General features: G+C 38.2%; 1 protein-coding gene across 1 annotated transcript in view; it reads right to left on the bottom strand.

The window, feature by feature from the left end:
- Positions 1-435: 435 nt before the first annotated feature.
- The window catches only part of LOC143301077 (uncharacterized), a 15,865-nt gene continuing 2,184 nt past the window's right edge, over positions 436-14,116 (bottom strand). Inside the window, exons 2-7 of the mRNA XM_076615082.1 lie at positions 7,292-9,944; positions 3,338-3,400; positions 2,725-2,813; positions 1,634-1,714; positions 1,125-1,245; positions 436-446 (exon numbers count right to left, since the gene is read on the bottom strand). Coding sequence (XP_076471197.1) covers positions 436-446; positions 1,125-1,245; positions 1,634-1,714; positions 2,725-2,813; positions 3,338-3,400; positions 7,292-9,911 — 2,985 coding nt within the window. The 5' untranslated portion in view covers positions 9,912-9,944. The remainder of the gene's footprint in view (positions 447-1,124; positions 1,246-1,633; positions 1,715-2,724; positions 2,814-3,337; positions 3,401-7,291; positions 9,945-14,116) is intronic.

Genomic DNA, 14,116 nt, shown 5'->3' with positions numbered 1-14,116 from the left:
AGATAAAAATGAAAGTAGTAATAATAATGGAGATTTATAAAGTGCTCTGCCTCCTCAGCACAGAAGCAGAGAGAGCTAGCAATTAACAACAGTATGGGTGAAAGAAAAGAAAAAAAAAAAACAGGAAAAAAACAACAACCCACCTCAAGCCACTATAATCAAGTCTCACAAACACGTACTTGTTTTTGCATTCATTTCATAAAGCCATACATACTTGTATAATTTGTTTCATATAGATATACACATGATTTGTTTTGTGAGTATTTTGCACAGGAATCATGACACACACTTGTTTTGTGTGTATATCACACTTGCACAAAACATATTAGTTTTTCTGGGGTTTTTTGCACATGTAAGTATACATATGCTAGTTTTTTCTGTTTTCCACACATACATACATAATACAGAAATAAATTCAAAACAATCTAAAAAGCATCACACCAAAACTGCGTTCATGGGTACGACACCCATATTCACTCACATACATGTGTGAGTGGGCTTTTACATGAATGACCATTTTTTATCCTGTCATGTTGGCATCCATATTCCGATTTCGGGGATGTGCATGTTGGTTGTTCATGTTTCCGTAACCAACCATACACTGATATGGATTAAGGGATATTTAACATGCAATCTTTAACACACAAAGGCACTAGCAGTTCTGCACATTTTATGTAGACCTGGGAGATTGGAAGGATCTCCACCCATAACTCACCAGGTACGAAGACCAGGATCAAACCCAGGTGCCAGCTGCATTGCTTGGTTCTAACTTTTTGACAGTTACACGTGACTAAATGCCTACATTGACTGAACTACACCACTGGTCAGTTCCATACTACACAGTTAGCAGCGGGTTATGACCACACTAGGCTCCTCCGTCCGAGCAATGCAACTGGCTCAAGGAACCTCAAAACTGAAAGTCCAGTAATCTCACCACCAAAAATGGAGCATGGCTGCCTGCATGGCGGTGTAAAAAAGGTCATACATGTGAAAGCCCACTTGTGTACATACGAGTGAATGTGGGAGTTGCAGCCCACGAGCAAAGGAGAAGAAGAAGATGAATGTCCAGTGCTCTACCCACTTGGCTGTTGTGCCTGTCACAGGACAGATGTCAACATTCTCACCTTCGGATTCATCCACCATGTCCACTCCCAGGTATTGAAGAATCTGGGCCTCTGCGAAGTGTCCGATCCGGCACTTTGCTATCACGGGAATCGTCACAGAGCCCTTGATTTCTTTGATTGTCTGCAACAGGAATCAAGCGGTTTGGCTCAGCTGACCTGTAAGAGGTGTTAGGTTTGTTTTTAAAATGCACTGGTATATATATATATTTTTTTTTTGGGGTGGGTGGGGGGGGGGGGGTGGGGGTTGTTTCTTCCTGGCTCCGCTAACGTGTAAGAGGTGTTCTGTTTATTTTTGAAATGAACTGGGTTGTTTTTTTCTTTTGTTTTTTCCTGGACAGCATATCAGGTGATAATTTTTTCTCCTGTCATTTACTTGTAGTAATTCTTCACACACATACACATACACACACACACACGCACGCACACATGCACGCACACACGCGCACGCACACAGCACAAACATACATACACATGCACACACACACACACACACAAACACCAACACACACCTTGGCGTCAGTCATCCGGGCAACACCTCCCTGTCTGGATACGACTGATGGATCACATTCTGACACCACGACAGCAGAGGCCTGTACATCCATATAGATCATTACATTATTCAGGGATTGTAGTGTGACATGGAATGAAAAACAATTTTTTTTATACAAACAATTTTTTTTATACAAACATACCACACACACAAAGCAACACACACACACATGGTTATAGTTTCTGAAAGAGAATGTCACTGCATTCGGACAAATCCATATATATGTATATACATATATATACATATACATATATACATATCTATATCTATCTATCTATCTATATCTATATATATATGCATATCATATCTGATAGGCAGATTCCTGACCACAGCATAACCCAATGTGCTAGTCAGGCTTTGAGTTTGTGCATATATATATATATATACCTATCGTAGTGGATTTCTTCTAGAAAACTTTGCCAGAGAACAACACTCGTTGCCAGGACATACATACATAAATATATTAAACAAACTATAAAAAAGGAGAAGATTATATATATATACATAAATACATACATACAAGCACACACATATACATATCACCACTACACACCACACTACACACATCACACTACATTACACACACAAAACACACACCACAGTACACACACTACTGTGACTACATAGTTGATAGTACATGTATACATCACACCACAACACACCACAGTACACACACAACACAAACACCACAGTACACACTCTACATATATCACACCACAACACAACACATTACACAAACACACACACCACAGTACACATACAACACAGCACACTATACACACCACACCACACCACACTCACATTAAACACACCGCAGTACACACACTACACACATCACGCCTCAACACAGCACACTACACACATCACACCACAACTCACCACACTACACACACAATAAACACACCACACTACACACATCACACCACACACACAATAAACACACCACAGTACACGCACTACACACATCACACCACAACACACACCCTTCACACCACAGCACACACAACACACCACAACACACACTGCACTCAACACACCACAGCACATTACCCCAGCCTCCTGAGCGATGCTGGCCTGAACTGGTGTCGACACTTCCATGATGACCCCTCCCGTCATCATGGCCTTGACCTTGGATGACACTGACAAACACATAGCAGGTCTGACCCAAACTGATTCACTGATCTCTATCCAATAAAATGTGCAACAGACTTGACTGGGTCATGTTTCGGAATCAAAAATACATTAATTGTGCTTCCTTCCTTGTGAAGCAGGTACACACACACACACACACACACACACACACACACACACTGTACTTTCAACATGCACACATGTGGATTCAACACACACACACACACACAGACACATACTCACAGACACACAGATACACACTCACTCACACTGGAAACGGAATTCATGGTGACGCACATGTAACTCATTTTCTCAAATTCACTCACTCTTGACCAAGGCATCTTCAGTATACACACAAATGTATCACACGCACATCACACATTACACATCTCATACATTGAACACACACACACACACACACCTCAAACTGCACTCTCACATATGTACTCTAAACCACCTACACACAAATGTACAAAAAAAAACCCGTAAAATGATACCCCTGATCCCGAACGTTTAATAAAATCTATCCCACCTGTCTCTGTGTCTGGCTTGGCAGTTTCATCCCTTGTGAGGCTGGCTACTTCCTCTGCTGAACCTGTATAACACAGAGGATTCCTCTGATACCTTTACACACACACACACACACACACACACACACACACACACACACACACACACACACAGAGTTCCTCCAATACATTAACGTTGATTAAGACACACACACAGTGTTCGTCTATACCTTTAGATACATACACAGACACACAGACATACACACACACACACACACACACAGTGAACATTCCCCTTATACCTTTAGACACACACACAAACACACACACACAGTGTTCCTCTTATACCTCTAGACACACACACACACATTGTGTTTAAAGTGTGTGCATTATATATATATATGTATATATGTATATGTATATATATATATATATGTGTATATATATATATATATATATATATATATATATATATATATATATATATATATATATATATATATATATGTTGTACTTTATTTCAGTTTCTAAAATAAACTTCTTTTTTTTTTTTTTATAGTATTAAGCTGAAAATATTTATATGTTTGTAATATAATAATTTGCAGAATGAACATGCAAAAGGACAAGTGCAATATTAACGTTACAGTCTTTCAACATAATTTTTAACAATTAGCAATTAAAATAATGCTTTAAATTGAATGCGTTCAATGATTTTATAAAATGTGTCTCTTGAAAATTAATTGTATTTATTGCTGCTTAATGATTTTGTGCTTAGCAACTGTCTACCTTTTTTTGCAAACATGATTTAAAAAAAAGAAGTTATTCTTAACCTCATACACGGTACACATGCACACACAAACGCACATGCATGCACACTTGCATGAATGCATATGTACAAATCACATGCTTAACTTAATGCTTAATTTAATATAAATTTACAAAAGATGATATAACAGTTCATGGAAAGAAAGATCGACCAACAAACAGAAAGACAGACATGAATAAAAACTGCAAGAAAAGACCTATGGAAAAGAATGCGAAGAACATACATGTACAAGAAGGAAGGAAACTAGGAGAAGAACATATATGTACGCACTATGAAAGAATGAAACTAGGAGAAGAACATATATGTATACATGTACAATGAAAGAAAGAAACTAGGAGAAGAACATACATGTGCAAGAAAGAAAGAAACTAGGAGAAGAACATACATGTACAATGAAAGAAAGAAACTAGGAGAAGAACATACATGATCATTACATGTACAATGAAAGAAAGAAACTATAAGAACATATGTAGATACTATGAAAGAAACTATGAGAAGAACATATGTACGTACTATGAAAGAAAGAAACTAGGAGAAGAACAGATATGTACAAGAAAGAAACTAGGAGAAGAACAAATATGTATACATGTACAATGAAAGAAAGAAACTAGGAGAAGATCATATGTATGTACAATGAAAGACAGAAACTAGGAGAAGAACATATGTATGTACAATGAAAGACAGAAACTAGGAGAAGAACATATGTATGTACAATGAAAGAAAGAAGCTAGGAGAAGAACATACATGTACAAGACAGAAAGAAACTAGGAGAAGAACATACATGTACAATGAAAGAAAGAAACTATTAGAAGAACATACATGTGCAAGAAAGAAAGAAACTAGGAGAAGAACATACATGTACAATGAAAGAAAGAAATTATAAGAACATATGTAGATACTATGAAAGAAAGAAACTATGAGAAGAACATATGTACGTACTATGAAAGAAAGAAACTCGGAGAAGAACATATATATATATGTATACATGTACAATGAAAGAAAGAAACTATGAGAAGAACATACATGTGCAAGAAAGAAAGAAACTAGGAGAAGAACATACATGTACAATGAAAGAAAGAAACTAGGAGAAGAACATATATATATATGTATACATGTACAATGAAAGAAAGAAACTAGGAGAAGAACATACATGTGCAAGAAAGAAAGAAACTAGGAGAAGAACATACATGTACAATGAAAGAAAGAAACTAGGAGATGAACATACATGTACAATGAAAGAAAGAAACTATGAGAAGAACATATATATGTATACATGTACAATGAAAGAAAGAAACTATGAGAAGAACATATGTACGTACAATGAAAGAAAGAAACTAGGAGAAGAACATATATGTATACATGTACAATGAAAGAAAGAAGCTAGGAGAAGAACATACATGTACAATGAAAGAAAGAAACTAGGAGAAGAACATACATGTACAATGAAAGAAAGAAACTAGGAGAAGAACATATGTACGTACAATGAAAGAAAGAAACTAGGAGAAGAACATATATGTATACATGTACAATGAAAGAAAGAAGCTAGGAGAAGAACATACATGTACAATGAAAGAAAGAAACTAGGAGAAGAACATACATGTACAAGAAAGAAACTAGGAGAAGAACATATATGTATACATGTACAATGAAAGAAAGAAACTATGAGAAGAACATATGTATGTACAATGAAAGACAGAAACTAGGAGAAGAACATATGTATGTACAATGAAAGAAAGAAGCTAGGAGAAGAGCATACATGTACAATGAAAGAAAGAAGCTAGGAGAAGAACATACATGTACAATGAAAGAAAGAAACTAGGAGAAGAACATACATGTACAATGAAAGAAAGAAACTAGGAGAAGAACATATATATATGTATACATGTACAATGAAAGAAAGAAACTATGAGAAGAACATATGTATGTACAATGAAAGAAAGAAACTAGGAGAAGAACATACATGTACAATGAAAGAAAGAAACTAGGAGAAGAACATATGTATGTACAAAGAAAGAAAGAAACTAGGAGAAGAACATACATGTACAATGAAAGAAAGAAACTATTAGAAGAACATACATGTGCAATGAAAGAAAGAAACTAGGAGAAGAACATACATGTACAATGAAAGAAAGAAACTAGGAGAAGAACATATATGTATACATGTACAATGAAAGAAAGAAACTAGGAGAAGAACATACATGTACAATGAAAGAAAGAAACTAGGAGAAGAACATACATGTACAATGAAAGAAAGAAACTAGGAGAAGAACATATATGTATACATGTACAATGAAAGAAAGAAACTAGGAGAAGAACATATATGTATACATGTACAATGAAAGAAAGAAACTAGGAGAAGAACATATATGTATACATGTACAATGAAAGAAAGAAACTAGGAGAAGAACATATGTACGTACTATGAAAGAAAGAAGCTAGGAGAAGAACATATACGTATACATGTACAATGAAAGAAAGAAACTAGGAGAAGAACATATATGTATACATGTACAATGAAAGAAAGAAACTAGGAGAAGAACATATGTACGTACTATGAAAGAAAGAAGCTAGGAGAAGAACATATACGTATACATGTACAATGAAAGAAAGAAACTAGGAGAAGAACATATATGTATACATGTACAATGAAAGAAAGAAACTAGGAGAAGAACATATATGTATACATGTACAATGAAAGAAAGAAACTAGGAGAAGAACATACATGTACAATGAAAGAAAGAAACTAGGAGAAGAACATATATGTATACATGTACAATGAAAGAAAGAAACTATGAGAAGAACATATGTACGTACTATTAAAGAAAGAAACTAGGAGAAGAACATATATGTATACATGTACAATGAAAGAAAGAAACTATGAGAAGAACATACATGTACAATGAAAGAAAGAAACTATGAGAAGAACATACATGTACAATGAAAGAAAGAAACTATGAGAAGAACATATGTACGTACAATAAAAGAAAGAAACTATGAGAAGAACATACATGTGCAAGAAAGAAAGAAAAAGAAAAGAAAGACCTACAAAACAGAAAGAAAGACAAAGGGAAGTAAAAATGCACAAAGAAAAAAGAAATCGAAATATAAATAAATGAATAAAAGAAAAAGGCAAACTTTCAGACGAACGAACCGGAACAACTGGCCTCTGCTTCTGGTGCCCCGGGTGACACGCAGCACGCAGTAGTGCTGCAATTGGAGGCATGTTCTCCCAACATTGGTGCCAGCTTCCTCCGACACTGCTGACTCAGCTGCGAGTCTGACAACATCTGCTGGAGGAACTCGCACTCTTCTTTCATGGTCATACAAACAACCGGTGGTTCCACAGTGCCAGAGGACATGGAGTTCTGCCTGGATGATGGGGTGTACTGATTGTCGTCAGGGGGGCGTGCCAGCTTGGAAGTGACACTTGGTGGTCTTGGTGATGGACTTTGATGATCACCAGGATGTTTGACCTTTGGTGTGTGGGTGTCTCCTGTGGAAGATTCTACATCGGGTTGCAGTGAGGCCTTCACCGTCCCTGTGCTGGTGGATTCTGCAGTCTGAGTTGCATCGCTCAGTTTGTGTTTCTTGGCTGAACTCGGGGAAAGCCGTCTGCTGTTCAGAGCTCCCTGCACTGCCTTCAGTCTGGACTGCACTGATGACAGTTCAGATCTGTCGGTCTCCGCGTTACACTGCACTTTTCCACCCGAGGCTCCCGACACTCCGAGTGGCCGCTTTTGTGGCAGGCCTATCTCCAGAAATGGCTCTTTGCGCTGCTTTGTTTCTTCTTTTCTGAAGTCTTTGGAGTGAAACAAAGATGTTGTTGTCACAGTTGTAGTGGTGGGAGTCAAATAGGATATAGTGAGGCCACTTCTGTACACAGGCACTGGATTAATGGAAGAAAGTGTCGTGAACATCAGCGCTGGTGATGGTTGCTGTGTGGTCTGACCTGATTCAGTGGATGATGCAGTGAGCACTGTCATCGGGCGAGGCAACAGTTTTCTGACAGGGGTGGATACAGTCAAGGGTGAAACTGTCCTTGCTGGGTGTGAAAACTGTGCGGGTGTTGAGCTGCTGGACAGGGTGTGGTGCTGGGTCACACTGGGCGGAGCGACACCCTGCACTCTGTAGGCAGAGGACAGCAGCGACACTCCAGGCTTCAGAGTGGCTGACATTCCTGAGGTGACCACAGTGATGGTGGGCATGATGGGCCTGACCGGCCGGTCAGAGACATTGACCAGTGTTCCGCCAGGATGGTCACTGCTGCTGAGAATGCTTTCATAAGACCTGTAAGGACGTTTCACCACTTCACCAGCCTCTGGCATCTTCACACTTCCATTGTCAAGCCGCATAATCTTGATACCTTTGTGTTTCCTGAAAATCACTTTGTCCGGTTGGACAGTCCATCCTGAGGAAGTAGTTGAGGGCTTAGCTGCTGTGCTTCTGCCAGAGATCACTGCTGGGGGGATGTTTACACTTCCCGTGTGTGGGGGGTTTAGGGAAACAGGATTCAGCCCATCTTTTCTGCATTTGATCTTAGTGACAGAAACATCTGGAGCTGGTCTGGAGGACAAGTTCAATCTTGTGCCTGAGGCAGGCCAGGGATCAGTAACATTCCACTTTTCAAACTCCATTAAATTCTTTTTCACCTGATTCTCAATTCTAACGTTCCCATGCACAATGTGTACGCCTCTCTTCTGCACATCTTTGCCTTGGATCTGGGACGTGGAATCAACTTGGACAGTTTGTTTGTCAACAGAACTGTTTGCATCACTGCTTTCTGAATCACAGACACTGCTGGTGTGAAGAACAGACTGGGCTGGTTTTGACAGCTCTGTTGCCATGGATTCCTTTCCCCGGCCTGCAGTGGAGTCTCCATCCTGAGGCATGGCCTCACCTCTTGTTGCGCTTCCTTCTTCATCACACTCAGGAGACTTGCCCCTGACCACATGACACACAGACGAGATGACAAAATGGGGAGGGGAGGAGTTCACCTGGGACTGCTGATCATCGACAGCACTGCTCACGGTCACTGGAGAGGTGGGTTTGTTTTTACCATCAGCACACGGGTCCTGCTCTGATTCACACACATCCTGCAATGCCACTTCTTGAGCTGAGACTCTGGCACCATTTTCAGAATCAGAGAGTGGACTGGCATTCTGAGCAGAACAGATTTCTTCTTCCTGATGAACACTTTCTGAAACTTGACTGTCTTGTGGAAAGCTCTGAACATCAGTATCATCCCTGTTGTCACCTGGGTCTTCAGAAACTGAGCACAGTGATTTGAGATTGTGGCTTCTACCTGCCACCAGTGAGTCACTGGAATGCTCCATGGAGTAACCATTCTGTGCGTGTCTGTAGTCTTCAGCATTGTCAATCTCTATTTTTATTTCAGTGAAAATACTTTCTGATGAGGAGTTGGGTGAACCCACCTCCTTTTTCACTTTCTTCTTGACTTGCTTCTCTGCCAGCACGGCTTGCTGTGCCATGATCCTGTCCATCAGCTGAAAAAACATGAAGGATGCTGGGTTGTCTCCCTCCTTGGCACGGCGGTATTCTTGTTTCAGATGCTTGATTCTGATCCAGCACTGCAGACTGCTGTGCCTGAAGTCTGCTTTGACGTCCTGGATCAAGTCGGAGATGCGACTGAAAGTGTCCAGCTTGGTCATCGTCACCAGCATCTCCTGCACGTCTGGCCGGCCCCACACCTTGAGCAGCAGCCTGGTCTCCTCCGTGCTCCAGCTGCCTTCTGTTTCGTGGTTCACAGACATTTCTCTCTCTTCAGCTGAACCTCACCTTGCAGCCTGCAAGTGTTCAGAAACAATGTTCAGTGAATGTCACAACCACTTTCTGTAAATGTTAACCACAACAAGGCTAGAAAGTAGGGACGGTAAGAATAGGTCCTAACTGCGTAATTCACATGCAGACTGTTAATTTAGATCTGTCCTAATCCTGCTTCTGCTGTATGGTTGATGTGTGCATGTGTGCACATTCACACATGTATAGATCTATCATATGCCTGTATGAATTCATGCATGCATTCACTTGTGAATGCACAAGTACATGTAATATACATACAACACACACGAACATATCTCTCTCTCTCTCTCTCTATATATATATATATATAAATATATGCATGTACTGATGTAGAACATGAATTCACACAACGTGGGGAATATCATTCATATGTAATGACATACCATTATAATAGTATTAATACGAATACAATGTGTATAACTATGAATTTATAATGAAGATTCAGTTTGAAAATTCTGTGACAAAGTCTAGTGAAAACCTGAATGACAGGTCTGCATTATCAGCTTACGGCATCATTCTCAGAGAATGCCGAAATCCCAGTCTACACAGAGTGATTCACATCATCAATAAAACTGGGCAGAAAATAAAATTTTCATAACTCATAGCCCAGGAATGAAAAACAACATTGATATTATTCCCAGACAGAGCAGGCTAACTTGTAGAATGTCTCGTGTTAATTTTCTGCAGACATTCCTTGATTAAAATAAACAAACAAAAATATATCTTATACATGTACAAGAAACAAACTAACAATTTTCTTTTTTCTGGCAGTCATAGAAAGCGAGTGAAGAACTCATTAAGGTGTACAAAAGATGGGGGATGGATGGGAAATGACGATGGCACGAAGTGATCAGTATCAAGCCAGTAAAGTTAGTAGACACAATGCCTGTCCCGTTTCGTAACACACAGGCCTATACTGTTTTTAGTATAAATAAGACAAATTAATAGAGACTTAAAGGCTTCAACACTCTGTTGACTTCAAATAGAAGACTTTGGTGTGCACAAGGGGCATTATTACTATTAAATTTAAAATGACATCCAATCACCTGCCACTCCGCATAATACAGAATTTACAAAAACAATGGCGGCTCAAGCATGCTCTCTCACCCCCACACACCACAACACCCCCAAGTCTTTTATGCCCAGGAAGTTGGTTATGGAACAGACTTCCTCCATCTTTAAAGCATGAAGCAAACTTTAATAGATTGAAAACACTACACCACAAATTTTTGATAAATAACTCAAATCCTACAACATTTTCCCTGGTATGTGTTGATTTAACCTGTGTCAAATATCAAGTTTTCTTATTCTCCATTTGCTTCACTATATTTGTTTCAACATTATTTTTAAAAAAATAATTAAAAAAAAAAAAGTGTAAATGTACAATATATATGTAAAATGAACAAATACAGGAACAATCCTCTCTCTCTCGTCGCTCTCCCTGCCTGCCTATTTGTCTGTCTGCCTGTCTTTGTCTGTCTGTCTCTGTCCATCTAGTTATGTAACTATCTCCGTTTCTTCTTCTCATCTTATATGTTTCCGTTATTTTTCTCTTGCTTGTTCACTTTTTAAATTTTTTCCTCTTTTTTGTTTTATTATTATTATTATTATTATTATATTAAAAAATATATATATACTTATATTGTTACCGTTATCTTTTTGCTGTTGTTTATTTGTATGTTTTCAAGGGCTGGATGAAAAAAGGCATGTATCATTGTATGCTTAATCTATTACCCTCAGAAAATAAAAATTATTCATTCATTCATCCCCCCCCCCACCACACACACACACTAATGCATGTAGACACCTTCCACATAAAATTACTACAAAACACAATAGTAACACTACCACTGAGCTAGTGCACTCATCCCTGTTTATCTTATACTCACTGAAAGAGAAAGGCAATAATAAAATATCATTAATAAGAATAGCATTAAAATGATTAACCACACTAAAAACTATACACCATCTTAACACAAATCACAACAATCATAATGATATTATTGTAAAAGAAATAAAGAGATGCAATGAAACATATATATATAAGAAGCTCTCATGATTTCACATACAATCTCATCCATAACTATGATTCTGTTCAGGTGTTACATAATCATGAATATATATATATATATATATATATATATATATATATATATATATATATATATATCTATAACTACCTGATGAATATCAATGACAAGAACCAGCTTTCACAAACACACACACAGACATACCCACATTCCTTACAAAACAAAACAAAACAAAACAAAACAAAAAAACAAGAAAAGAGAGAGACAGAGATATAATGGGAGACAGAGATTTCATTGCACCAACATTCACAGAATACAGGAAATTGTTGTGGTGTTGTTCATTCACCCATCCATGCACACAACTGCATATTACCAAAGACCGAAACACACTCAATGAATGCAACACACTCACAAAGCAACAAGTAATTTATAAAAAAAAAACAAATGCACGGGGGATGGGTGAAAGAATGCAACAGGATGATGTCTACATAATTATTTACACAAAACTCAAATAATCATTACAATGTATCAAGCACAAAATACAAAACAAAAACAAAACCTTGAAGTTGCACAAAAACATTTTCACTTAAATTATGTCAAATCTAAATTATATATATAACACAAACTTTGAAATAAACTGTATTCAACTCCTCCACCTCCCATAAATTCACAATAAAGTACCCAAACTTCATAAAACATTAAAAATACTTTAATCAAATTCACCCTCTGACTCACACACCACCCACCTATACACTCCAAACATACCCCAGTCAGAACAAAATGACAGACTAAGAGAGAGAGAGAGAGAGAGAGAGAGAGAGAGAGAGAGATTTCAGTTTCTCAAGGTGTCAGTGTTCAGACAAATCCATATACATTTAATATATATACCCGACTCCATAACTGCTAGGCAGAAGCCTGACCAGCAGCATAACCCAAAGTGCTTTGTCAGGCCTTAAGTGCATGAATTAATATATTTGTGTACATATCAGAGTGGATTTCTTCAGCAGAATTTTGCCAGAGCACAACATTTATATTGCCATGGGTTCTTTTCCAGTGCGCCAAGTGTGTGCTGCACACAGGACCTCGGTTTATTGTCTCATCCAAATGGCTCACTAAAAGCTCAGTCTTATGTTCCAGTCAAACATGGGAGGCAGGGCGAGAAGATTCAAACCCAGGCACAGAGAGAGTGGGAGAGAAGCAGGGAGGCAGCAGGGAGGAAGACAGAGGAGAGAGGTGGCTGGACTGTACATCAGAGTACACAAACAAAACAAAACCAAACATTTAATAACAGATAAAATTGTGGAAAAAAAAGAAAGAAAAAAGAATGCAAGTTATAAAACCAGGCTTGGCAATATCCATAATTTTCCCCTCAAGACGGAATGAGTAGAGCTCACAAGGCGTAGAAGTTCATTCTCATTATTATTATTATTATTATTATTATCATCATCATCATCATTATTATTACTATTATCATTATGAGCATTTACAACCTTATCTTAAAAATAAGCCCTAGGTGTTTACAAATAGAACAGATATACGTAAATATAAAAAAGGAAAAACTGAACACAAGATACCAAACATCATTAAAAATTATTCATACCCCCCACCCCCTTCCCCTCCACCAGCCACAATACACACAAGCACATGCACACACACAAAGTCATAGCACACAATCGTAAATAGTATACTGTATACAATCAAAATACTACCAACAAATTCTGAAACTATCAAAATATACTCAGTCACTAATAGTCATTTTAGGTCATACTGGAAAGGGATGAGCTGTTGTGAATTAATCAGGAGGGGGAAAAGGTGGGTCTTCAGACTGGATTTGAAAGACTGCAGTGAAGATGAGTGACGGAGAGGCTGAGGAAGTTGATTCCAAAGAATGGGGGCTTGGAATGAAAAACTGCATTGGCCATACGTTTTGGTTCGAGCAGGGAGGATCCTAAGCATTCGGGTGTCAGAAGAAGAGTGGAGTTGGCGTGAGGGTATGTAAGGATGAATGGTGTGAGGGTATGTAAGGCTGAATGAAATCAGAAAGATACTGTGGGCCAGAAGCCTCAATGGACTTGAAATAAAGAGAGATGACTTTGTAAATAATTCTTTCTTGTACTGGGAGCCAG

The sequence above is a fragment of the Babylonia areolata genome, chromosome 27 (assembly GCF_041734735.1).
Source record: "Babylonia areolata isolate BAREFJ2019XMU chromosome 27, ASM4173473v1, whole genome shotgun sequence".
Lineage (NCBI taxonomy): Eukaryota > Metazoa > Mollusca > Gastropoda > Neogastropoda > Buccinidae > Babylonia > Babylonia areolata.
The sequence above is the reverse complement of the archived record's forward strand: the minus strand, read 5'-3'. Positions and strand labels throughout refer to the sequence as shown.